Raw genomic sequence first — 26,120 nt, 5'->3', positions numbered from 1 at the left:
GGGAGTTCCCCCTCGGTCTCCAACCCCCTACCTGTCTCCGCTGAGTCCATGGCGAGGCCCCGGGGCAGGGGGTGGGGTGGGGGAACGAGCGGTGGCGCCGAGATAGGGACAGGGCTGCGCGCCGCCCGCCGAGACCAGCCCCGATTTCCTGCCTCTGCCGACCTAGTGCTGTCGCCCCGCCCCACCTATGCCACGCCTCGAGTCGACCACGCCCCTCCCGGAAGCTGCCATTGCTTTTCTGGCTAGCCTCCAGAGTTCATCCTAGTCTTTGGAGACTCAGCGAGTCAGGGGTCTCTTCAGTAGATTTCTGAGGCACCCTAAGCCCCTGTAGCACTGTTCCAGCAAGATGTACCAGAACCTTCCTCACCCAGTGATTAGACTTAATTCTCAGCCCAGGCTTTTAGGTCCAGGGCGCCCCCTGTAAAGAACTTAAGTTATGAAGCCTGCAGTGAACCCCAAGTCCCCTGGGACAGGTCTTTTTTTTTTTTTTTTTTTTGAGACAAGTGTCTAACTCTTTGGCCTGCTTTGGTCTGAATTCGGTGTGCTGAATGCTAAATCCCCTGCTTCTGCCTGCTGAATGCTGGGATTAAGTACATGCGCCACTGAGGCTGGAGAGATGGCTCAGCAGTTAAGAATATTGCACTTCCAGAGGTCCTGAGTTCAATCCTCAACAACCACATGGTGGCTCACAACCATCTATAATGGGATCTGATGCCCTCTCTTTTGGCACAGCATTAAGAGAATATTCATATACATGAATCTTCTTTTAAAAAGTGCAGGGCTGGAGAGATGGCTCAGTGGTCAAAAGCACTGACTGCCCTTCCAGAGGTCCTGAGTTCAAATCCCAGTAACCACATAATGGCTCACGACCATCTGTAATGGGATCTGATGCCCTGTTCTGGAATGTCTGAAGACAGATACAGTGTAGTTACATACATGAAATAAATACATCTTCAAAAAAAAAAAAAAAAAGTGCAAACCACAGTCTGGTTGGGTGAGGCTCCTGAGGTGGATGTGGTTGGGTCCTTTTCAATGTCGTCAGTGTTTTAGGCAGGGTCACAAACACCTTGCCTATGACCGTCATGCATGTACAGAGACTATCCAGGGGTGACTGACATGTGATAGGAGATGTTGGCCACCACCTGAGTGAGATCATGCCTTCAGGGACAGTGTTCCGTGTCCCTGTGACAGCGCTTCAGAAGGCACATTGTTAGCCTCTCAGGATCTGACATGTTAAAAACCTAATAAATACAGGATGTGCATGACACTAGAAAACCTGAGTCCTTGGTCCAGGCTTGGCCTACGAAGTGCTGAAAGCCAACAGAGGGTATCTCTCCCCTCTGGGCTCTTCTTCAGTGACTCTCTGGTCCCTCCAATTCCCAGGGGCCCTGTTGCACAGATACGTGGAAGCAAGCTTTATAAAATTGCAGACGCCGATTTATTTACCAAAGGACTAGCCAGGGCTCTTCTATTACCCGGCCAGCGGATGCCCACAAGGGTCCCAACTCAGTCTTCCAAGAGCAAGGCAGGCAGGGCTGCCTCACTGTGGAGATGGGAGCAGTGCTCCCTCCTGGGGCAACGGCGACTTTCCTGCTCAGTAGCAGCCAAGGCAGGCAGTGGATACCAGCACCATCTTCTCAGGAAGGCACTCTCAGCTTCGGAGTCCCCAAAAAGAACTGTAGGACACGGTCAGCCAGGAGTGCCAGGCAGAAGTCCAGGGCCAGGACCTGGCCGATGACCAGTTTGAACTGTCAAGGAGGAAAGTTGAGCTGAGCCTGTGGCTGTGCGGGGCCAGGCTGAGCCAGGGCCACTGCTCAGAGCCACTCACCTCCACAGGGATGTCCACAAGACCAAACTGGCTGTTGAAGTCCGGTGAGGAGCCGAGGAGCAAGCCGATGATGGCCAGCAGTGATACTGCCAGACTCCACACCAGGGGCCTGTTCTCAGGCAGGCTCTCCATGAAGGGTGGGCCCTGGAATGAAAAGACTCAGCTGCCTGGGGAAGGCTGCGCAGGGTCAGGTCAGCTGGGAATAGGCAGCCATGCAGGGCCTCACCTTGTAGTTGATGGCAAAGGTGGCCATCTGCATGGCCATGGCCATGATGTACACAGTACTGTTGACCAGGGTCGGCTCAAACTCTTTGTACAGGTCTACAAACTGCTCCTGCCTGCAGGGGCACATGGGTGTCAGTACCCTCTCCTGCTCGGGCACCCACTGTAGCTTCCTGCTGCCTCCTCTCTTCCTGGAACCCCACTTACTTCTCAGGGCTGCGTGCCTGGGCCTCACGGTACAAGTAGACCAGGCTCAGGAAGTGGACAGAGAACTGCAGCATCACCGTGAGGATGGTGTAGAGGTTGAAGATGTTGGGCAGGGGCCGCTCTCGGGAAAGAGTCTTGAGAGGCTGTGGGGCAGGACTGACAGTCAGCCAGCTTACTCACTCAACAATGAGGTACTACTCCTGCCTCAGCCATCTTGTTTGGTCCTGACCCAGGGGCTGCCTATGTCCAAGACAGTCTGTATTCCATGGTAGCAATGGAAGGCTCTGTCAGGAAACACATTTACTCTCTACTACCAAGAACGCAGTCCCAGCCTTGGCCTGGAGGTTGGTCTATCCAGCCTGCTGCTTCCTACCTTATTAGGGTGGGATCTGAAATGCCCCCAGAAGACCCAAGGAACATGTTATGGTAGGGCTTTGGAGAGTGACCTAAGGCTCTGACCTCATGCCCAGACATCTAAATGCTGAGATGGCAGGGCCCACATAAAGGGAGTGCAGCCTTGGGAACAATCCTAGGCTTTCTGCTTTTACCTACTATGAGGTGAGTAGCTCTAAATATGGCCTGAAACTTCTGGAAGCCTAAGCCAAGGCCGATCTTTTGTTTCAAGTTGTTCTGTGAGCCTTTCCTCACCTTGATGGGAAGTTGACACATAAGCCCTCTGGCCCCTAGGACCTCTATTTCGCCACCTCAGCGACCAGTGCAGACTCCTGGTGGTAGCAGTGCCCTTTCCTCAGGAGGCCTCCCTTGCTGTCCCTGAGGCCAGCCCCTGAAGCCTGTGACACACTTTTACCCTCACAGTGCCGTGTGTCCTCTGCTTGCTTTCATTCATCACTTCCTTTGCCCTAGAGCTGTGACCTGCCTGCAACCCAAGCTCGGGGACAGTGGTGTCCTAAGTTGTATTCCCTGCTATCCCTGGCCTGTCTGTATGTCCTGTGCAATCTCAGGGACACTTTTTGCCTCTAGGCTTTGTCTACAACTTGGGTAATAAAAATTCCAATCCATGAGTTCTTGAAATGTCCTATGGCTAGCCCGAGGTGATCCGGGGCCCACCTTGGAGCGGGAGATGAAGAGGAAGCAGCCGGCCAGCAGCAGCCCCTGCAGGGTGGCCTGGAAGTCGCTGAACTTGACACCTTCCAGGTAGAGGACACTTTGGCTGTATGCCAGGATGAGGGCATTGAGGGCCAGGATCTTGAACATCTGCAGCGTGGTCACCAATGTGCAACGGCCCTGTTTGATCACGTGGCAGACTGTGGGGAAGCGGGGATGAGTGGGCAGGGTTGTGGGCGAGCATGGCTCTAGGCAGGGGCGGGCTAGAAGTTTGGGACTCACTGCACTGGATGGAGGAGAGCTTGGAGGTGAAAGGTGCTGCAATGCTGGCATCCCCCAGCTTCACAATAGGGGTGCTCTCATCCTCCAGGTCCCGCAGCACCTGGCTCAGGCGATCCTGTGGGGCAGGAAGCAGGGGTTAGCCCTGGCTAGCAAGGGTTGTGGATGTTTCCAATCTGAATACTCACCCTGTGGGAGGCTGGTGGCTCCTCAGGAGAGAGGAGTGCTGACTTCTGTTTGGTCGACCTGGAGGCTCTGGGGCCACTGTTGCTCAGGACCGGGCTGTCCCTTGGCCGTCGCCGCCGTTCTACAGCCCTCTCGGGGGCATTGGCCAGGAGTGCCACACCTGGGAATGCATTGGGAAGGAGTGATGTAAGGATCCAGGGTCACGTATCCGTGTTCAGTTGCAGAGCGAGACCCCAGAATGCCTACCTGCCCACCTCCCACCAGTTCCAAGGTACTCTCACCTCACATGACCACCCTATGGGCCCCTCAGAGACTGGCCACTTTGTTTTGCTGATGAATGGCTTGACAGATTAAAGCATTCACCAAGCAATACCAGTAAATGGTTTTTTAACACACTGGCTGTAGCTCAGTGGCAGTGTCTGCCTATTCACGCTCAAGTCCCCAAGGTCAACCCCAGAACCAAAATTTTATTCTCTTGAAACAGGTTTCTCTGTGTAGCCCTGGCTGTCCTGAAACTTACTCTTTGGCCAGGCTAGCCTCTAACTCAGAGGTCTATCGACCTCTACCTCCCAACAACTGGTATTTGAAGGCATATACTGCCACAGCCCAGCCAAAACCATTAAAAAAGGCAATAATTTCTGTTTCTAAGAAGAGAGCTAGCATTGCCTGCATAAAGCTGTGAGCACTTGTTATTTAAAAGAAAAATAAGTAAAAGCTACAAGATGAAGACACAATTAGATGTGTCAAAACCATGCTGGGCAGGCCACCTGTTACTCCAAACCTCTGGAATCGGAGGCAAGAAGATCTCGAGTTCTAGATATAGATCCAGGCTCAAAAGAACACAAAAAATCTCATCAAAACCTTAGACAGGGCTGGAGAGATGGCTCAGTGGTTAAGAGCACTGACTGCTCTTCCAGAGGTCCTGAGTTCAATTCCCAGCAACCCCGTGGTGGCTCACAACCATCTGTAATGAGATTTGATGCCCTCTTCTGGGGTGTCTGAAGACAGCAACAGCGCACTTATATATAATAAATAAATCTTAGAAAGACAGTGGTGGTACAGGCCTTTAATCACAGTGCTTGGGAGGCTGAGGCAGTTGGATTTCTGAGTGCAAGGTCAGTCTGGTCTACAGAACAAGTTCCAGAGCAGCTAGGGCTACACAGAGAAACCTTGTCATGGGGGGTGGGGGGTGGGGAGATGGAGTGTGGGGAGAGGGCGGTGGTGGGGGGGGGGGAGGCCCAAGGGCCAGTCTTATCAGACCCTAAAATGAGCAACTGAAAACTTCTGGCCTCCACAGAAACCACTTGAGAGAAAAGTCTATGAGGGGGAGAACTCCAGACAATGCAGGTAAGATGGACAAAAGCAGAAAGACAAAAGCTTAGCTTTTGGGGTCCAGGACTGTCAACACTTGTCCCGACAGTGACCTGTGGCAGCCATGCCTGGTTGTGGGAGTCACATAACAATGTCCCCAACTATCTCTCTCCTCCTACCCTCTGCTCCTCATGCCGACACCCTTCTCTGACCTTGTAGCCCCCTCAAGATTTCTTTTTCAAAGATGGGGCTGGGGGTGTGGGGGTTTCCATGTAACTAGGCTAGCCTTGAACTTACTACACAGGCAAAAATGAACTTGAATCCCTGATTCTCTTGAGCTTTGGGATGACAGATCTTTGCCCAGGGAGGTCATTAATTTAAAATTACTTAATTTTTCTGTGTTCAGGACGAAGCCCAGAACTTTGTACATTTAAGGAAGACAACTACTGCTCAGCCACATCCCTGTCTCTCATTGGAGGGTTCTAGGTGCCATACACTAAGCCACACCACTAGCTCCCATCGAATGTGCCAGTCTCTGAGCAACACTAGTGATGAAGGAGACAAAGCTCCCAGCTACTGGAGCTCACCCACGTCAGCATGCTTCAGTGCGCCCACATCGTTGGTGCCATCTCCACACATAAGGGTCACATAACCCAGCTCCTTCAGGCTAGTGATGACAAATTCCTGCATGACAGATACAACATAGACGGGGTTGCAGCCATCCCCAAGGCCCCCAGTGCCAAACCCCAGGGTCTTGCACATACCTTCTGCTTGGGGGCCACACGGGCAAACACTTGCACATGAGGGATGAGGCGGAGCAGTTGCTGGGGATCCACAGCCTGCAGGTGAGCCAAGCCATCACCTGTGAGGCACAGTGCGTGCTCCAGGGCCAGTGCCTTGGGGGAGCCCAGGGTCAGAGGTAGTATGATGCTGCTGTCAATGGAGCGCCACTCACACGGCTGGCCTGTGGGTCACATCTATGGTTAGGGTTGTGACTTCTGGGCCGACACCACAGCCTCACCCAGAATCTGGCCCTGCTTTTGGCATTTCACAGGGAACACACACAAGACCCTGAGATACAGGAGAGAAACTTGAGCCTTGCTCCAGTCACTGAATGATCCTGCTGTTTGCAAACACAGAAGGTGTGGTCTCACACATAAAGCCACCTTCTCCTGACACTGGTCCCACAACTAACACATCTCTCCACTACCAGCCTGAACTCCAGCACTCTTGGAACCAGATTCCTCCCATGTGGCTTAGCATGGGACCACTTTCATCTTTGAAGCTCAGATCCGGGGCCAGGCTGGGAGGTAGCTCATCAGTGCACCTTGCACGGACTTCCCAACCTGGCTGACTCAGATGGGGTTTGTTTAATCAACCTGCTGGGCCTGCCCAGAAAGCAAGTTACCATCATCACTTTAGAGTCACCTGTCCACATGCTTTAGGTCCAAGAACATGGTACATGAGGGTAGAATGGAGGGACACCTGGGGCCAACAACTGAGAGGCAGCGGAAGGTTCTAGAAGTCTTTTTAGCTGTGTACATCAACTACCTTGTGTGCATCCTGCCACCCTGTGTTGGGGTACCCACTGCTCCTCACACAGGTCCTGCTATGAGACATATCAAGAGACCTGAACAAGAAGTGGGTTTACTTACCTATGCAGGAAGGGCTCTAAGACTGGTCTTATATGCAAAAACTGGCCTGGAAGCCACTGTCTAGCCCAGGTGGGTCTGGAAGTAACAGCAATCTTCCTGCTGGGCTAATAGGAGGGTACCCTCACATCTACATAAGTGGACTCAGTTTTGAGTCCCCAGCCTCCATACTTAAAGCAAGTTCAGTAGTTTAACTCTTCTATAGTGTGCACAGAAGTTGCCCATGGCTCAGGGTTGGGAAGACAGATGTATTAACAACATGCCATACCCTTTTACCTAGGACCTGTCACCCTCAGCATTGGGCAACTGGTGCCCTTATCAGGTGTTGGGAACCTGGCAGTCCCTGAAAACTGGCACAGGAGTGACTTGCTGAGCACAAGGTGGGCAAGGAGGCATGAGACCTGTTGTAAACAAATATGGCAGACCCAGAACTATGACTGCCCTCACAGCACCATACACCACACTGCCCAGTTCTGAGGCCTCCTAAGGTGGGTTGACATCAATTATGATCAGCTACCCGGCCCTACCTTTCTCCGAGGGAGGATGCAAGATGAGCGTGTGGGCCTTGTCAATGAAGTGCAGCTCCTGAGCTACATGGCATGCAGTGAGCGGGTTGTCTCCTGTGATCATGACCACCTACAGGACAGGGCACAGGGCTCAGCGGGGAACACCTGGTGGGCAGAACTCTTACCTTGGCCTCACAGCTCCTCCTAAGAAAAGTATGAAGGAAAGGCCTCCTCTAAGGAAAACCACAGTCTATCAACCCAGGGAGTGCTATACAAATGGCAGGGCCGTGCTAACCATGGGGCAGGCACGCACCTAGGGATGTTTACACACTAAGCACATGCTGAGTCCCAATGCACTGCTTCTTAAAATAATTTACTTTTTGTTATGTAAGCCTTTGAGTATGAAGGATGAGGTTATAGGTATTTTATGGGTGCTGAGATCTAAACTCTAGGCCTCATCACTGAGTGACAAGTTCTTTTAACCTGCTCTTCCTTAAAGCACAAGTTAAAAATTAGCCTTGGCTGTCAGTGCCCAGGGTCTGGTATCTGTTTGTATGAAGAACATTCTAGTGATAGAAAAGGGAGGGAAGGAGGACGTGACCTATGGTGATTCACTGGGGACCTCTCTCTGGGACTGCTCATGAGGACAGGCATGGCCTCAAGATCTCTTACCTCAAGCTTCAACCTCCTAATCACAGAGTGTGAGGAGCTGACAGGTGCGGTGTGTTGCAGAGGTGCCATGCTAAAAAGCATTTTCTACCTAACCCTGAGAGTGCCAGCTGTACCCACGCCCAGCTTAAAACCTGTGGTTTCCTCACTATTGAGACCCAGAGGGTGGCACAGTCCTCTGTGGCCCCCTCTCTGCCCCTACCTCTCCGTTTGCTCATACCCGGTGGGATGCATTCTGGATCTCTCGGATCACAGCCTTTGAGTCAGCTTTGAGCGGACAGGAGACCACGATGAAGCCCACAAACTTGAGGCTGCACTCCAGTGCTTCCCGCTTGACCTCCCGGGCCTGTTGACAGATGTGGGATACCTTTACCAGCTGTCTTTCAACCAGCCTCTTCACATCGTCCAGAGTGGAGCAGTGAGGGAAGCAGGTGAAAGTGAGTGCTGGGGGAGGAGAGGCCCTGTCCTCTAAGAAAGAAATGTCAAGAGTCAATAGGGGAGAGGCAAGACAGGTGCAAAGTGGGGTACAGCTTCTGACCCCAGTGTACCTACTACATCTCATGACTGTGGACAGGGACCATGCAAAGCCACCACCCTTAAGCAACCCAAAAGTACCAAGAAAAGGAGGTGATGAAGATCACAGAAGTAAGAGTGAAGATGGGGTCCAGGGTGGACAGGTCAGGTTTGGGACAGACAGGCTCGGGACAAACAGGGTTCTCCAGAATAGCAGGAAGGCAAGCGGGAGGAATGAGGCTGAGTCCTGACTCGAATCATAGTCAAGGTTGTCAGGGGACATTAAGTTCTAGAGGGATGTTTGGCTATAGGGGTGAGCAGACTGAACCAGAACCAAGAAGCAGGTGAAAGGACAATGGGGAAACATGGAGGTTAGGAGTGGACAGGTATGGACCCACTAAAGCCTCCAACTACCAAGTGGCAGGGACAAGAATGGTGGGATCTGGGATGCGTCAGGTCTTCGCTGAAGGGGTGCCCAGGACATCACAGAGCAGAGGAAGAAGGTGGGGTGAGCTAACAGGGCTGCTGAGTGTGGCAGGCCCTTACCTGCTGATGTGTGAGATGTCCTAGCTCCTTGTATCCCAGAGCCAGGACACGAGCTCCTTCCCGAGAGATCTCAGTATGGATGTGGTGGTAGTCAGGTGGGCACTGGGAAAACTGCAGGGAACAGAGGGGGGACGTCACTGCTTGATCCCTGCTTGCCCCTTAACCCCAGGGTTGGGGCTGGCTCACCATAGAGTGCAGGGTTTCAGGGGCCCCCTTCACAGCCGCGATGTAGCAGAGGTCAGTGGAGCCGAGCTTCTCGTAAGAGGCGAGCACAGACATTCGCTTTAGGGCACTGGCAAAATGAAAGCGCTGGTGAATTTTCAGCCCCTGAGTTTTAATACTTCGGGGGAATACTTTCTCATCTGGAAACAAATAAGTACGAGTCCTGAGGGGCTTTGCTCCAGAGAGGTAGCCAAGCCCCCCCCCCGTCCCCCGCCCCAGCTTTCCCACCCCAGCATCCCCAGAATCCTGCTGGTCACAGCAGGTACAGGCAGCAAAGGCTGGACACCAACAGACCCAAGAAGATACCAATGTGAAGCTAGCCTGGCCATTAGCCTGGAGGAATGTTACCATCCCATCGTGGGCCTGTCTGCCCAGGGCAAGAGGCCAGCCATACCAGACCTTGGACGCTTGTCCCTCACCTTTGGTAAGTGTCCAGTCTACAGCTGTCAGCATGGCCTTTTCCAGGGGGTCACCCACTAGGGTGCCATCATCCAGCTGCATGAGCGAGTGGCAGGAAGCCAGGGCCCGGTGTGTTTCTATGGGAATGCTGGACACTGGGGTCACCTCCTTCCCATCTCTGCAGAGACAAGGATAGTTGGTTACAAGATGGATAGAGGTGGGTGGGTGAAGGGACCTGGGAGCCTTCAGTGAACACTACCAGACAACAGCCCAAGCTGCTAGCAGTGTGCAATTCACTAAGGAGACCTTGGTAAGAGTGGTCCCTTGTAAGACTACTGGACTCAAGGATCACTCCTGAGGTCACAACAGATAAGGCAACAGGTCTCTGGCTGGCTGTTCTGGGACTGAACCAATTTCCCTACCTACTTCTGATGTCACTCATACTGATCATCACATAGGACCCTCTGTAATGGAACCTCAGAAGCAGGGCTTCAGTGGAGGCTCACACCAAGGTTGGGTCTATTTGCTGGGGGATTTAGACAGAGTTCCTTTATGCTCACCTCAGCCCTGCCACGCCTCGCACCACCAGGCTGTCACTGGTCAAGGTACCCGTCTTGTCAAAGCAACACACTTCCACCTTGCCAGCGAAGGGGATCCGGAAAGGCTCTGTGCAGTACATGTCTGGGGGTGGAGGGTGGGACCTGGGGTCAGGGGTCCCTCCAGGCTTCTGCCTGTTCTATGCAATGCCCCACCAACCACTCAGCACTCACAGAGCTTGGCCAGGGCGATGAGGGAGGTGTTGACAGCCAGGGACAGCTCAATGGGCAGTTCAGGGGGTACAACCGAGGTGAGGATGAGGGTACACTCCAGAAAGAGCTTGTAACGGTTCCTGCTGGGGTCCTTTGTCCCTGTGGAAACAGGGCCTGGCAGCCTGGGGCAGGGATGAGGCTGCAGAACAGGAGCTTTCAGGGTGCTTACCTTCAATCCACACATATGCAGCTGCAGCAATGGCGAACACCAGGAGGAAGAGGATGAAGATAAAGGTCTCCAAGTTGTTTGCAGTGACCCTCTTTACCCCAAAGAGAATTGTACGCAGGAGCTTGCCCTGCAAGGATAGGCAGGACAGTCTTTCCTGAGAGGCCTGTGGGGAACAGTGGCCTCTGCTCCCTCAAAGTGCCGAACAGCAATGCTTGCCTCAGACCATGAAGTAGGCAGAAAAGAATTAGGCTTCCACCAAGAGTTAAGAAGGTCAGCCACAGGGCCACAGGGCCGCAGGGCCACAAGGGAGAGCAGGAAAGTACAAAGAAAAAAAGCCAGGCTTCCATCAGCCCTTAAGGCAGAACCCTGGAGCATTTAGCAAAGCACCTCACTTAACACCCGTCTTCTGGGTATGGTAACAGCCAGACTACCTTGGGCATATCCACTGGTATCTCAGCCCAGAAAAGCAGGCCTGCATTAGCGTTAGGGTTAGAGTTCTGGGAGGAGCATTCACACATTTTGGGTCCTCTGACATGGAACCAAACACCATACCTGGGACGTGTTGAATCCAGTCCTTAGGACAAAGGCCACGCATCCGTTGTCGACGGCTGAGGGAACAAGAAGAGAAGCATTTGGTGTTAGCATCCATGTCCCTCCTCCATACTACAGCAGTGCAGCATACCCAAGACACCCGTGAGGCACCTACGCTTCAGGCCCGAGGTGGCCTTCTGTGGGGGGATGTGCTGTACCACCTTGGTGCCCCCAAAGATGACATGCAGCCGAGCGTCGGCCTGTAGGTCTAGGACACGGTCTGGGCTCAAGTCTTCAATGGGCTCCTGAGAAAGGAGACATAAGATTGGGGTAAGAGCTGCACTTTAGCCTCCGCCAAGGACTTCCCTGACTCCAGAGTGCCCCCACCTACACCAGCAAGCACCATTCACCTTAGCAGGTGCCTCCTCAATGAGACAGAGAGAATCCTCCTGGATTCTCTATGCCCATCCCGACAGAATATCCTGGTTTCTTTCTACCTGGCTCCCAACACCTACGACAAAGACTCCAGCCCACCTGCCTCTGCCACTCATGTTTGGCAGGGATTGCCTGGTCACTGGCCTCTCCTGCCCTATGTCATTCTTCATGAACTGGAGATCCCATCCATCACCTTCATTTGTGGCACAGATTCCCCAGTGAGCATGGCCTCGTCCACAATGCAGCGGCCCCTTAGCAGTAGAACATCGCACGGCACCAGGTTCTCCTGGGGGGAGCGGCCTGCAAGGTGCAGGCAGGAGAGTCAGCAACTGGCTAAGGTGAGGTAAGATTCTGCCTGAGGTGGGGAATCCTGCCTTACCGATGGACACAATATCCCCAGGAACAATGTCATCGCTGGCGATGGGCCTCCACTTTCGGCTGCGGTAGACCTGGGAATATGAGCAGGGGAAGTCTGTCAGCATAGCATACACATGGTGTCCACTCGGGTGGGCGGGGTCACCACCCACCTGTCCCATCAATCACACCTGTATCATGTGGGGCTTGTTGCCCATCTTTCGGATCTCTGACATGTTCCTCATCTGCTGCTGCACTAGGGAAGCCTCGAAAGCCACCAGCATGGACAGAGTGAAGACACTGTAGTACCAATACTCATCTAGGCACCAGAGCCCAACGCAGAATACCTGTGAATCAGCAGCCCGTCAGGTCTTGCCTACCTGTCCTGTGACCAGAAATACTGGCAAATACTAATGATCCCCAAGGACAGGGAGAAGCTGTGGGGTTTGGAAGTGGCAGCCAGGTTCATGCTGGCTGTGACAGTCCCAAAGAAGGAGCTGGTGCAGGGCCAGAGCTGTTGTGTTACCTGAAACACGAAGAAAGGGGCTGTGGCTCTCTCCTTGAAAAGCTCGGAGAAGTCAGGCACCACCATCTCGGCCCTGCAGAAAACCATTCCTGAATTCCTGGGGGAGGCTGAAGGTGGAGGTCCTGCCCTTGTTACCTCCAACCAGAAACTTCTGTAGTTTTTTCAAGACACAGGGCACCCGAGGTGGGGGGACTTCACCCGACTTTGTTCCTCCTCACTAGCTCACCAGCCAGGCAGTCCTTCTGCACTGACACCCTCTGCTGACCCTGTGGCAGGCTCTTTCCAATACCACCCACCCCAGGGGCAAGATGAGTACAGCGGGATAGGGGTGTCTGGGAGAAGGGGACCCTGGTGACAGCCCATTCCCCACTGGATCTGGATGTTCAAGTAGCCAGGCTATCTTCAAACTCCTTACAGGGCTGAGGAGAAACTGTCAACTCCTGATATCCCTGCCTCCATCTTTGAGTGCTGGAGGGACAACAGTGTGCCAATGTGGTGGCAGGGATGGAACTCTGGACCTTGTCCTTGTTAGAACTCTAGCCACCACCCCAGAACTGGGATCCTCCCCCCTTTTCTTTCCTGAAACAGGTTCCCATTATGTATCTTTAATTGGCTTAGAATTCCAAATACAGAGATCCAATTGTTTCTGCCTCCCAAGTATCAGGATTAAAGATGTACACTGAAATGCATGGCCCTCCTTAACAAGTATATTTCTTTTGTATATAAGAGGGAGGGTGGCATGCCTGTGACAGTGTATATGGGGCAGTCAGAGAAAAACTAGCAGGATATGGTTCTCTCGTTACACTGTATGGTCCTGGAATCTAACCCAGGTTATCAGACTTGATAATAAGGGTCTGTACCCACTGAGCATCTTGCTGGCCTTGGGAATGTTAATTTTTTCTTAATAAGCCCTAGGGTTCAAGTAGCTTGTCTCCTGCAGCAGCATGTAGTCACCTAGTCTGACTTAAGCCTCCTCTGCGCTACTCTCAAAATTCCAGGACACTCACAGGCTTCCTCACAAATGGTGGGATCTGAAAAGACGAAACCACAGAGTGTCCCATACTTCATAAAATCTGTCCCAGGCCATTACTGTGTTTACCAGTGTTGCAGAGACCAATAATGCTTCTGGCTCAGTAATGGATGTGGTAACATTTACATTTACTGAAAAGCAACTGAGTCATGAAAGAACTTTAGAGGCAGCTAAAGGTGTGACTCAGTGGCAGGGCTCATATCTGGCATGTTCCAGGTACCAGGTTCCATGTGCAGCCCCAGAGAGAGAACAATCTACAAGATCTCTATAAGTTCCTCAAATACCATGTGCGCCATGATGCCAAATGATGATGTTTGGTGCCCAGCTTTGGGCTGTCCTCCTGCAGCTGCATACTGGCACCTTTGCTTTAGTAGAAGGCCAAAGAAGAAACTCTATATGAAGCATCTGTTGTCCTTCCCAGTATCAAAGAGGCACCAATGTGCTTTGGTTTGTTTTCCTTTTGCAGTGTTGGGGTAGAATCATTCTAGTCCATTAGGCAAGCACTTAACCACTGCACATCACACTTCTGATATGCTGAGATGCACATAAGCATAAACAGCTGAACAGAAATTTCAAGTTAGAATCTAATTCTTTGCTGGGTGTTGATAGTGCATGCTTTTAATCCCAACAATCAGGAGGCAGAGCCAGAGGTTATGTGGACCTCCAGAACAGCCAAGGGGTACACAGAGAAACTGTGTCTCAAGGTAAGGGAAAGGGAGGGAGAAAAATAAAGGAAAAAAAAAACAAACAAATTAATTCCATGATTGTGGGGGAGGGCGGGTCAAAGACAGGGCTTTGGTAAAGTGCTTGCCTTAAAAACACGAAGACCTACATTCAAATACCAGAATCCATGTAAAAAGCCACGCATAGTGGCTTAGACTTAACATCCCAGCACTAGGAAGGTAGGACTGCAACAGGGCTGATGCTGCTACTTAGTAAGCCTGTTTAAGCCAACTTCGGATTCCATATGTATTTGCACACACATGCATAAGCCCTTTTCCCCCAATCGAGGAAAGAATTACAAAAGCCAGGAAACAGACAAATGTCATTAAGGACAGGGCAAACCTCCTAACCAAGGTCTCAGAGAACAAAACAGAGGGTTCTAGCTCCTGGCCTCTGAGGGCCCTGTTAGCAAATCAGTTTGGAGGAAACCAGAGCAGAGCAGGTTTGTCAAGTGGAGCCACCATCACTTAGCATTCTGGGTTAAAAAGCAGAGCTTTCAGCCCTATTGCCTGGGCTCCGCGACCAGGAGCACAGCAGGGCAGCAGTGGGCCACAGGGAAGACAGGGACTCACTTGTTGCTCCCAAACTTCTTTTCTGCAGCTCGGATCTCTGAGTCTTCCTGGAAGCCTCTGTTGCTTTGATAGTAAGAGAAGGCATTCCCCACTGGGAAGGCCACTGGGAGGAACTGCTTTTTCTCCAGGGCATCATAGGAATATTTGATCTTCTGGAATTCAAATGACAGCACCTCCAGCCCATCTTCACCCTGTGGTGGAAGGTGTGTTTGTGGCAGAAGCCCCCTGACCACAGGAATGCCTGTTCCAGCTACCCTGCAGGATATATATCCCTCCCTACCTTGTCACGGTGCAGGGCCACCAGCTCAGTGGAGCCATTGTTGGGGGTTGGCACCACCTTCACGAAGGTTACTTTGTTGGGATCATACTCCTGTCAAAAACCAAAGATTGTTTCTGAGTTCTTCTTAAGCCTAAAGAACATGCCCCTCATAGGATCAGAGGAGTGTAGGCATGTTCCTATGCTCTAGTGCTGGCTTGGCCATACCCTACTTGATCACTAGTTTGCATTCTAAGGTTGAAGTCACAGGAAAAACCCACCACTCAGGCTTCTGGACCTGAGATCAAGTCTACATGGTTTGTTCTCCATCCAACCACCTGCTGCCACACTGGCTCTCTGGCGTGCTCGCTGCTCCCCAGTCAGCTTGCCTGTGTCTGAGCTGAGTCTTAATATCTGAGCAGGTCCTACCCACAGCCTGTGGACACATGAAGCCAAAGACAGCTAAGGATGTGATAAGCATACTTAAAACACTATGAGATATTTCTTTTTCTTGGCAACTTTGTTGTGAGGTTCTTAGAGAAATTATGCTATGATTACATCGTGTTGTGATATTAAGGGAGGTCATGACTCCCTCCACAACATTTTCTTTGCACAAAGCACATAGACTGAGACAGCTAGCTCCCCTGACCCTTCAGGCTTTTGCTTAAATGTCACCTACTCAGGAGTCCTCCCCAGGTGGCCACATCTAAAGTTCCTGAGACTCTTATTGTTAATCGATCTTTTACAGTAACAAATGAGTCCACCTTCTTCCCCAATGGTTTTATCCAAGCTACTTTTGTGACACAAAAGAAACGTGTCACCCCCTCCACCACCCCCCACTCCCTCGTGCTGTTTTTGCTTGGCTTTGCAGTGACTGGAGGTAGGGGTAGGGCTAACACAGTAAAGGAGCAAGGAGCCCCCCCCCCACTTTACAGGTTACCTCAGTCTCCTCAGTGGCCCTGGAGGTAGGTGTCTCAGCTTTCACTTTACAGTAGGGTGAAACTGAAACCCACTGAGCCCTAGAGAGAAGCAAACCCTTATCTGTCTCCTCACCCAAAGCTGCTTAGCTCCTCCCACTCCTCCTTCCTAGAAGAGGAAGTTCTCAGCTATAGGCAGCTAGCTACAGTCCGAAAAACACAGTGAGAATGCTAGGGATTGAATGTCCTGCATAGGGACACACACACACAACCCTGAGTACCAAGCTCAGAAATTTAGGCCCCTCTGCAGGATAAATATTAATGAAGAAAAGAGGGTCCCTTCTCTTGGTACTAAGAATTTAGTGCACACACTCAGCCAGAGGGTGTGTATGAGGGTATTCAGGTTTTCCCTGCACTCACTGACACTGCCTCCCTTTTCTGAAGACCACCCCACAGCAGGTATTGGTGCCACAGGCTTCAAATTTGGTGTGATCTGTAGTGTGGTCACTGGGTGTTACCTGACAACCTAGAATACCTTATAGTCAGTGCTTCCTGTAATGACACTGTATTTAGAATTCTGAATTTAGAATCACTGCACTTATCAACCAACCAAACCCTCCACAACTCCCATGGAGTGAAACACCAACCACTGAGCACACATTGAGAGACCTATTGATCCAGTTGCACATGTAGCTGAAGATAGCAGTGTCTGGCATCAATGTGAGAAGAGGCCTTTGGTCCAGGGAGGGCACATTTTCCCAGTGTAAGGGAAGCCAAGGCAATGGGGTGGAGAGGGTGATTGGGAGGGAGTGCACCTTAGTGAAGACAAGTGGAGGGGGTGGGGACAGGGGATAACACTTCAAATGTAAATACAGAGAGTATCTAATAAAATTAAAAAGTAAAAAAAGAAGAAGAATCACTGCACTGTCTTGCTGCATATCCTGACAAGCCCTCATCTTAACCACCCTTACCTCACAGGTGTAACTTGAGACTCTAAGCTATTACAAGTAGCTTCTGGCCATCTTCAGCGCCAGGATGAACCAGACTCTTTGGGTCTAGCAAGGGACAGACAGAGGCTGAACATTGGGCCGTGGGGCTTTGCTTCATACATCTGGGGAATTACCCCACAGATCTAGCCTAACACACACACACACACACACACACACACACACACACACACGGAAAACAAGACAAAACACAAAAGTAGAAGCCAGAAATGGTGACACAGGCTTTTAACCCCAACATTCTGAAGTCAGAGACAGGCGGTTCCGGAGCTCTGCACGCCCCAAGGCTGCATAGTGAGATCCTGTCTCATAGGAGAAAAGAGAAATAAAAACAAGGTAGGAGACAATGGAGAAGCAAGGCAGGGCCGTTCCAAGAGCAATACACCATATGGGAGCTAAAATAACAATTCACACAAACAGTATATGAGTCTTGCTGCTCCAGGAGTTTTCTTGTGAATCAAATTAACCATGGCACAACTGCATGGCCAGTCACAGCGGGGTCAGAATTAGTCCTGTGCCATAGAGCAGGGGGCGCCGCTGGAGGCAGCTGGAAGGCTGCAGACCAGACTGGAGACACGCAAGCCCCCTGCAGCCCGGAACCCCTGCTAGGCCCTATTGTGCCTGGGTCCCGATCGGGGTCGGGCGCGCGCACTTACCGGGGTGCAGGTGAGCGCGCAGTGCGCGTGCACAGACCAATGCCCTGACAGGACAGTGAGTGCGTGCGCGAGGCAGATGGTGGCGAGTGCCAGCAGTGCGGCCTCGGGTATCTGGGTCCAGCTGTTGCCCCATCCCCAGCAACCGCTGGCGGCGGCGGCCAGCCAGGCTGGGTACAGCAGCCCGGCAAACGGCAGCACGGTGAGGCGCCGCAGAAGCGCCAGCCTCCGGTATGGCCATACCGCGGCCACCAGTTCGTCGCCGCTAGCTATGAGCGCTGGCCCGGAAGCGAGGCCCGGCCGCGATCGCGGCCCAGGCTGAGGAGACCCGCTGCCCCGGGCCCCGCCAGGCCGTGTTCCGCAAGGTACCGCGTTACCCACCACCGCCATCTTTCCCAGCGCTGCGCTGGCTTCCGGCAGAGGAACCGCCCACTTCCGGTATGTTACTTCCGGTGTGGCCTGAGCACCACCATGAGTGGCCTCAGGAATAGGAAGCACCTAGATGGATTAGGAAGTGTCTGCTCAGGGCACAGCCTTGTCAAGGTGTGGCTGGAAGGAGATCAAAAGCGCTGCTATGACAAAGAAGGTCTCAAAGGTCCAAATTCGCTTGCTAAGGTCGGCCACGGCGGACTAAGACCGGAAAAGATTAGGCAGGCAGGGCGGACTCGACATCACCAAGAGAACCTGAAACGGATGAGCCCGGCGCTTCTCACCAACTTCTCGGGCATCTGTCAGTCACTAGGAACGTGAAGAAGAAAAGCTTACCCAATGATATAGCTTTTGGAGGTGGGACCTCTTGAGGGAGGGGTTTGGTAGGAGGCGGAGCTTTTTTGCAAAGTAGCGGTAAGGTGCCTTTCCCCTGAAAGCCTTACAGTAATAAGTACAAAAAATAGTTACGTTAACATAAATGGAAAATTAGATGTTTATATGAATGTATTGTGATATTTTACCCAGATATTCTGTACAAGTACTGCTATTTGAACACAACCATAAGAGGGTTTTTGAAGATAAAAAAAAATTCTTTATAGGTATGTATTTACCTACCTGTGTGTGTGTGTGTGTGTGTGTCTCCTGTGTGCAATTCCTACAAGGGCCCTAAGAATGGGTCTGAATCCTGGATTTGGAGTTACAGTTTGTTGTGAGTGTGGGTCCTGAGAATTAAATACAGGTCCTCTGGAAGAGCAGTCTTTGCTCTTAATGGCTGCTGCCTTTGAATCCTGAGTCCTGGCATTAAAGGCGTGTGCCACCCTGCCCAAGTCCAATGTAGATTATTTTTATTCTTTTCCAATGTTACATTGCTTTATAGTACAGATCATCTCATGTGGGAGATGACAAGTTGAATTTCATCCCTGGAACTTAATGAGACTTTTTCCAAACTTAAAAAAAATAATAAAAGTTTTGGCCAATTCAGTGTTAGAGTGCTTACCTAGCATGCTTGAAACCATGGATTGATTGTAAAAACAAACAAATGGAAAATCCCACATAACTCCCTGCCTGAAGCCTGAAGTTGCATAGCAATTTTTTCCTCTTGGTTGAAACAACTGGAGGAAATCGTGATAAGAGGACTTAGGGTGTTCTAAAGACAGGCTGTGTCTCTTCTCCTCTTCCCTCTACCCCACCCCAGGGGATCTGTCTATAGTCCTTGGGCTTAGCAGCAAATAATCTCGCCTGATGAGCCTGCTCACTGCCTGACTCTACAGAGAGGTCTATTAAGAGTCAGGAAATATTAGAAACAATGACTTTATGAAATTCCTAAGAAAATGGTTGCATCTAGAAAATATCATCCTGAGTGAGGTAACCTAGTCACAAAAGAACAGACATAATATGCAGTCACTGATAATTGGATACTAACCCCAGAAAGCTCTGAACACCCCAGAAAGAACTCACAGGCCATATGAAGCTCAAGAAAAACAAAGGCCAAAAAATGAAAGCCTCAGTCCTTCTTAGGAAAAAAATAAATGTATAGCACCCTCTCAGAGTGTGGTACACCTGGACCTTAAATCACTAATAATCCAAGAGCTAAGAATATAGCCTTGTGGCAATTTTTGGTATTCAAAGATCACTATGCTTAATCTATACTCACCAAGAAAACTGTTTGCATGTTATGTCTGTTCTACATGTACTTTGTGCTTATGGTAACTAGTGGGATTTCAGTGCATGCTATCAAACCTCTAAAAGAATTAAGTACTGACAAAAAGTATTCATATAGTGCTATGCCAAAATGCCTTTAAAAATATGTATATGTATTCCTCTTTTTTAAAATAAAGTTGTAAAAGAGAGAGAAAAAAAGTGTCAGGAAATAATTCAAAATCTGAAGAAGTTCCTGAAACTTAGTAGGCACACACACAAGGTTCACTCCTCCCCAAGGTTACATAAGCAGTCAAGTTGATTGCAAGTTGTGTGGAGAACTCCAGGTATGCAGCTTGGAATCATCACCCATTTGGGGGTGCACTTTCAGTGACACACTTCCTACCTTTCAGTCATCCTTGCAGTGCAAGCAGCTACTCAGCCACATTCCTAAGATAACTTCACTAAGCTCTCTAATTCATTAAGTTGAACTTCATTGTTTTTATTACATTCATCTGTCATCTGGGGGGGTGACATTTGTTCACATCTCTATAGGAATAGTGTCACACGGCATAAATGGTGCCTACACAACAGGGACTGACAACCAAATATAGGGAGGGGTAAGTGCCTGCTTCCTTCATGGGCACTGAGACTTGGACCTGGGGCTGATTCTCGTGAAGGGAGAACATCTGTGGGTGAATTCCGTTGGGGCTAGTCTTCGCTGTGGTGGAGAACGATACACTTCCCTGTGGTAGTGGTGGTCGCATGCTCTGTGCAATAGAAGATAGAACAAGCAATTATGTCAGAGCCATCTGACATCTGTGGGGGGAATCCCACGGTGTCCTGTCTCCTCAGTGATCTACCTCATGAGGTTGTCATATGATCTCCACACACATGTGGACACATGAATTTGTGTGCACATATTTTAAAGATACACATTTATTTATTTTTTTAAAGATTTATTTATTTATTATGTATAAATACACCGTAGCTGTCTTCAGACACACCAGAAGAGGGCATCAGATTTCATCACAGATGGTTGTGAGCCACCATGTGGTTGCTGGGAATTTAACTCAGGACCTCTGGAAGAGCAGCCAGTGCTCTAACCACTGAGCCATCTCTCCAGCTGGAGCATACACATTTATACATACACACAAATATATACAGAAAAACAAAATACAAAAAAATGTATTAGTTACTTTTCTATTTCTGGCCAAGGCAACATAAGCTAATGCATTTAACTGAGTCTATAGTTTGAGAGAGTTACAGTTCATAGTGATGGAATAAAGGCATGGAAGCAGGACTAGCTAAGGGCTCCATCTTAATCTGCAACTAGGAGACAGAAAAAGGACACTGGAAATCTTATCTTTTGAAACCTCAAAGCACCCCACCACCACTAGTGACACACAATCTCCAACAAGGCCACCTCTTCTAATCCACCCCAAACTTCCACCAACTGAGGACCAGATATTCAAACATTTAAGCCTGTGGGACCATTCTCATGCAAACAGCAACATAGGGGCCTGAGAGATGTCTCAGTAGTTAAGAGCATATACACTGCTCTTGCAGAGGACCTGGATTCAGTTTCCAAGATGGGGTAGGGTGAATCTGACACCCTTTCATATCTTTATGAGCACCTGCATGCATGTGGTACACTCACACAAAGTGAATAAATATTTTTGAAAGTTAAAAATAAAAGCCGAGGGGTTGAAGAGATGGCTCAGCAGTTAGAGCACTGACTGTTCTTCCAGAAGTCCTGAGTTCAATTCCCAGCAACCACATGGTGGCTCACAACTCTGTCACACCAGTTCCAGGGGGTCTGACACCCTCACACAGACACACATATAGGCAAAACATCAATGTACATAAAAATAAGTGGAAGCATATTGGTGATGCATGCCTTTTAATCCCAGCATTTGGGAGGAAGAGGTGGATGTATCTCTGAGTTTAAGGCCAGTGAATTCCAGGACAGCCAGGGCTACACAGGCAAACCCTGTCCCAAAAATAAATAAATGAATTAATAAATAAGATCAAAATAAAGAGTTGAATACACATCAATAAGCTATACATTGAAAATATGATGGAACAACTTAAGATGGCCCTATTAAAATTTAAAGTCTTCCTTAATTGATTACACCTTTGTTGTTGGTGTTATGACTGGTTCTGAATACAGGACACACTGATTTTTTTAGATTACCTAGCCTAGGGGATTCCCCAGCAATAGGATTCCAGCACTCGGTCATTTAAGACATTAGTGCTAGGCATCTAAACCCAGGTTCTAATGCTTGTATAGCAATCGCTTAATCCATGGAACCACCTCTTCTAGTTTTAAACTTGATTTATTTATTTTGAGACAGGTCAAATTAATAATTCAGGATGGAATAGAACTTGCTATATCGACCAGACTGGCTTTGAACTCACAGAGATCTACCAGCTTCAACCTCATGAGTGCTGGAATTATAGGTGTTCAACACCATACTTGGTTTATTAAGACTGTAGCGCAGTTCTGGGCAAACGGCCTGATGTGTGTGCTGGGAACCTGAAGTGGAAACTTTGATTTCTTTGGAAAGTCAGTTGTGTCAGATGGTGTTTCCTGGGGCAGACAAGAAGGGGTGTTCTCCTGAGTGGGACACAGGTGAAAGGCTCTGCTAACACAAGCACTCGAAAGGACCCCTGATGAAGGATTCTTTGCCAGTGACATGCATGTGTTGGTTCACCCTACACTGAGTGGTTGAACTCTATTTGTCAGGAGTTCATAGAGAGAAACACATCAAAAAAATTTCTTGTGATGTCCCTGTGGCTTCTTGCAGCTTCCTCAGTCTTGGGCCATTTGGCAAAGTGACCTCAGCTGATCCAGACTCACGTGGAGGTTAAGACAGACTCATGTGCTGAGGCAAGAGCCATGGAGGACATGTGAAGTTGAGTGTTGAGGGGAGAATAAAAAGAACTCAATGAACAGAGATGGGGTTGGCTTGCTTGCATAGTTCACTCTGCAACGCTTCTTGGTCTCAAGGTTCACTTTGTTGAGATAGGCACAGTAAAGAACTTCTGGTGTCCCTGGTGGTCCTGGTGGTTCCTGCTGACTTGGCTGAGGACTGGCTGTCTCTGCTCGGCTGTGCCACCACTACTGATCCCTGTTTGCTGTCCTGACTGTATCAACTGGACGGCTGCGGTGGGTGGGGCAGGTGAGGAGTACTGAGTTTTTCGGCTGAAATAAGTGAAGCCCTGGGAACGCAAAGTGAGACAGTAGGAAGCTTCCTAGTTTCCAGAAAAAAAAAATCAGGCCTCTTCATGCAACCCACACCACAACCTCCTGACCCCCAAAGTGGCATCAACTATGCCCCAGTCCATCCTCTGCAGGTAAGATGTGACCTGTGGTCACGTAAGCTCCAGGCAGAAGCAGGACCGCCCCAAATATGTAGACAAAGTCTCCCAAGCCCTCAGGACAACCCAATAGGAAATTGGGTGTCAGACTCCAGACCATTTCAAAAACTATATAAAGGGGGTTTTGCTCAAGAGTAAAGAGTAAAAATTGTGCAAGAATCATTCTATTGTCTGAGAGCTTTTTGTTTTTTGTTTTTGTTTTTTAAATATTTATTTATTTATTATCTATAAGTACACTGTCGCTGTCTTCAGACACACCAGAAGAGGGCATCAGATCTTATTAGAGATGGTTGTGAGCCACCATGTGGTTTCTGGATTTGAACTCAGGACCTCTGGAAGAACAGTCAGTGCTTTTATCCACTGAGACATATCTCCAGCCCCGAGAGCTTTTGTTTTAAGATCTGTTAACACTGACATTTGGGAAGAGATTTCCTCTCTCAAAGCTTCTTGAATTCCATGCCGCAGCCTCTTGCTGACACAGTTCAGCCTGGCTAGGTGCCTAGTGCAAGTGGTAGAGACCCAGCAGTGGAGGCAGTGGAACCGATTTCCCCCTCCCTGCTCACCTGAGCTTTTGCCCAGCTGGATCCAGCAGTGGAGGCAGCAGAAGCCACTCCCATCTTTGACTAGAGATCTGTGTGGGACTTTGGCTCAAGGTCCACATACTGGTGTATTTGTGAAGTGTTTGTCAGTGGATCTAGGTGCTGCTCCTGACTTCTGTGTACTAAACTGCTAATTTTCTGACAACACAGATGGTATTTGCTCCAAAGAACAAATTGTAAACAGGTCCACTTCCCTGGACTTAGCATTTTGAGTCCCAGATATTAAGCACTGAATTTTTTTGCACTGTTGAATTTTGGTTTGTTTGTTTGTCTGTTTGTTTTCAGACTGTGACTGTGTCCTGATCTTGGAGTAAGAACATATTTAAGTTGCTTTTTGATTTTACAGAATACTGCAATTATGAGACTTTGGATATTTTAGACCTTATATTTTAAAGAGACATTAGGCATCTTAGAAAAACTGATTTTTTAAGTTAAAATTATTTTATTTTACTTATGTTTATTGGTGTGAGAGTGTCAGATCCCCAGGAATGAGAGTTACAGACAGTTGTAATCCACCACGTGGGTGCTGGGAATTGAACCTGGGACCTCTGAAAGAGCAGCCAGTGCTCTTAGCTGAGCCATCTCTCTGGCTCCCAAGACTGAATTTTTGAATTTAATTTTATTTCTTGTGTAGTACTGTTTTGCCTGCATGTGTGCCTATACATCATGTGTGTGCCTGGTGCCTTCCAACACCAAAAGGGGTATTGGAATGCTTGGAACTGGGATGACAGGTGTTTGTGAGTTGCCATGTGGATGCAGGGAATTAAACATGTTCTCTGTCTGCTCCCCACTGTGGAATCAGATCAGGTGAATCAGGACAGATCTCATTCTGATAATTAAGGACACTGGAGACCAACCAAACCACCAGCTGACTAATCACCAAGGTCTTCAGAGAAAATTGTCCAGAGATGACAGAATGTTTCCTGACTTTAAATTATACAAGGATGGCCTGGTGTGATGGCACACACCTTCAATTTCAGCACTCAGGAGGCAGAGGCAGGTGGATCTCTATGAGTCTGAGGCTAGCCTGGTCTACACAGTGAGTTCTAGAATAGCCGTATTTACATGATGAAACCCTGACTCAAAACAAACAAACAAACAAAAAAATAAAAATAAAAAATGTAAAAAATCAACCAAACCAAACCAACCAAGCAACCAAAAAGAAGCCACACAGGGTATGGTAGTGTGCACCTGTAAGCCCAGCACTTGGGTGACCGAAGCAGGAAGAACATGGATTTGAGGCCGGTCTCGGCTTGAAAGACAACAAGCATGGATTTACCTTTGTCAGCCAAAGGTGATTCAGAAGTTCCCAAGCTAACTGAAGCCAAGAGGCTATGGAGACACAGTTCTCATGGATGCTTAGCTGGCACTGACAATGGGTTTTAATTTTGGCTCTTAGGCGTAGTCTGTTTATTATGTTAAATCTTGTCTTAGGAATACTTACATTAAAAAATATTTGCGCTCTTAAAGAGGGAGAATTGGAACCATCATGGGAGGTGAAAAAATATTCTATAATGATAATTTTAAAACTCTTTTTATTTACATATATGGGTGATTCCGTATGTGTGAGCCACCAGATGTGAACCCAAGAGTCCTCTAGAAGAGCAGGGGTGCTGACTATCTCTCCTGTCCGCTCCTGCCCCCACCTCCTTCCCTCTTTTCAGTCAGTCCAGATTGTGGTCCAGGTAATAATGCTGCCCACTTTTAGGAAGAGCCTTCCTGTATCAACTGCCCTATTCAAAGCCATCCTCACATACATGCTGGGAGATGCTTCCTATTACGCTGACAACCAAGGCTAATCATCACACCACTGAGTGCCACTCTCTGTTCTCTTCAACGACTTCATTATCTTTGCCTGTGTTTTTCCTTTTTATTGTTTCTACTGCCAGTACTTTTTTTTCTTCTTTAGTAAAAAATGGGTAATTGCCTAGCACTCGTGAATCAGAGGCAGATAGACCTCTGTGTTTGAGGTTAGCCTGGTCTACAGAGTGAGTTCCAGGATAGCCAGGGCTACACAGAGAAACTCTAGCTCGAAAAGCCTAAAATTAAATATAATATTCTAGTAGTTTAGTGGCTCTGTGTGTGTGTGTACGTGCATAGAACACATTTGTGGAGGTCAGAGGACAACTTTCCTGAGTTGGTTTTCTTCTACTATGTTCAGGCTTAACCTATTAAGTCATTTCCTTGGTCCACCACCGCTTCAATTTTTTTTATTTTTATTTTTTTGCTTTTGTTTAAATTGGAATGTCTGCAGCGCCCTGGACAGAAGAAATGGGGGTGGATGAAAGAACAGAGATCTTAACTGGAAGCACACGTGCTATGAAAAGAGAGGAAATGAGTACTTGTGTTAATGTGCAGCCCATGACAGATGTATAAACCAAAGATGTTCCTTACTCAAATTCCTCACACCTGGAGAACATAGGTCTGGCTATAATTTGACACTGGATGGGCTGTGCACCTTTCTAATTGAGAGGCAGCAGGATTAC

The 26,120-nt window shown here is 49.2% G+C and overlaps 1 protein-coding gene across 1 annotated transcript; it reads right to left on the bottom strand.

The window, feature by feature from the left end:
- Positions 1-1,438: 1,438 nt before the first annotated feature.
- On the bottom strand, positions 1,439-17,977 carry ATP13A1 (ATPase 13A1). Its single transcript, XM_080928527.1, has 26 exons — positions 17,588-17,977; positions 15,035-15,124; positions 14,755-14,945; positions 12,430-12,502; positions 12,095-12,250; positions 11,929-11,998; positions 11,743-11,849; positions 11,290-11,419; positions 11,136-11,191; positions 10,584-10,710; positions 10,376-10,513; positions 10,166-10,286; positions 9,626-9,783; positions 9,171-9,346; positions 8,985-9,095; positions 8,146-8,271; positions 7,278-7,386; positions 5,863-6,062; positions 5,686-5,782; positions 3,790-3,947; positions 3,605-3,719; positions 3,326-3,522; positions 2,258-2,400; positions 2,055-2,166; positions 1,829-1,972; positions 1,439-1,748 (listed from the first exon to the last, which is right to left on the bottom strand). Exons 1-26 carry the CDS (start codon positions 17,972-17,974, stop codon positions 1,638-1,640), a joined length of 3,603 nt encoding a protein of 1,200 aa, XP_080784653.1. The 5' UTR covers positions 17,975-17,977; the 3' UTR covers positions 1,439-1,637.
- Positions 17,978-26,120: the final 8,143 nt, after the last annotated feature.

This window comes from Micromys minutus, assembly GCF_963924665.1.
Source record: "Micromys minutus genome assembly, chromosome: 14".
Lineage (NCBI taxonomy): Eukaryota > Metazoa > Chordata > Mammalia > Rodentia > Muridae > Micromys > Micromys minutus.
Note: the sequence above shows the minus strand (reverse complement) of the source record. Positions and strands in the feature narration are given on the sequence as shown.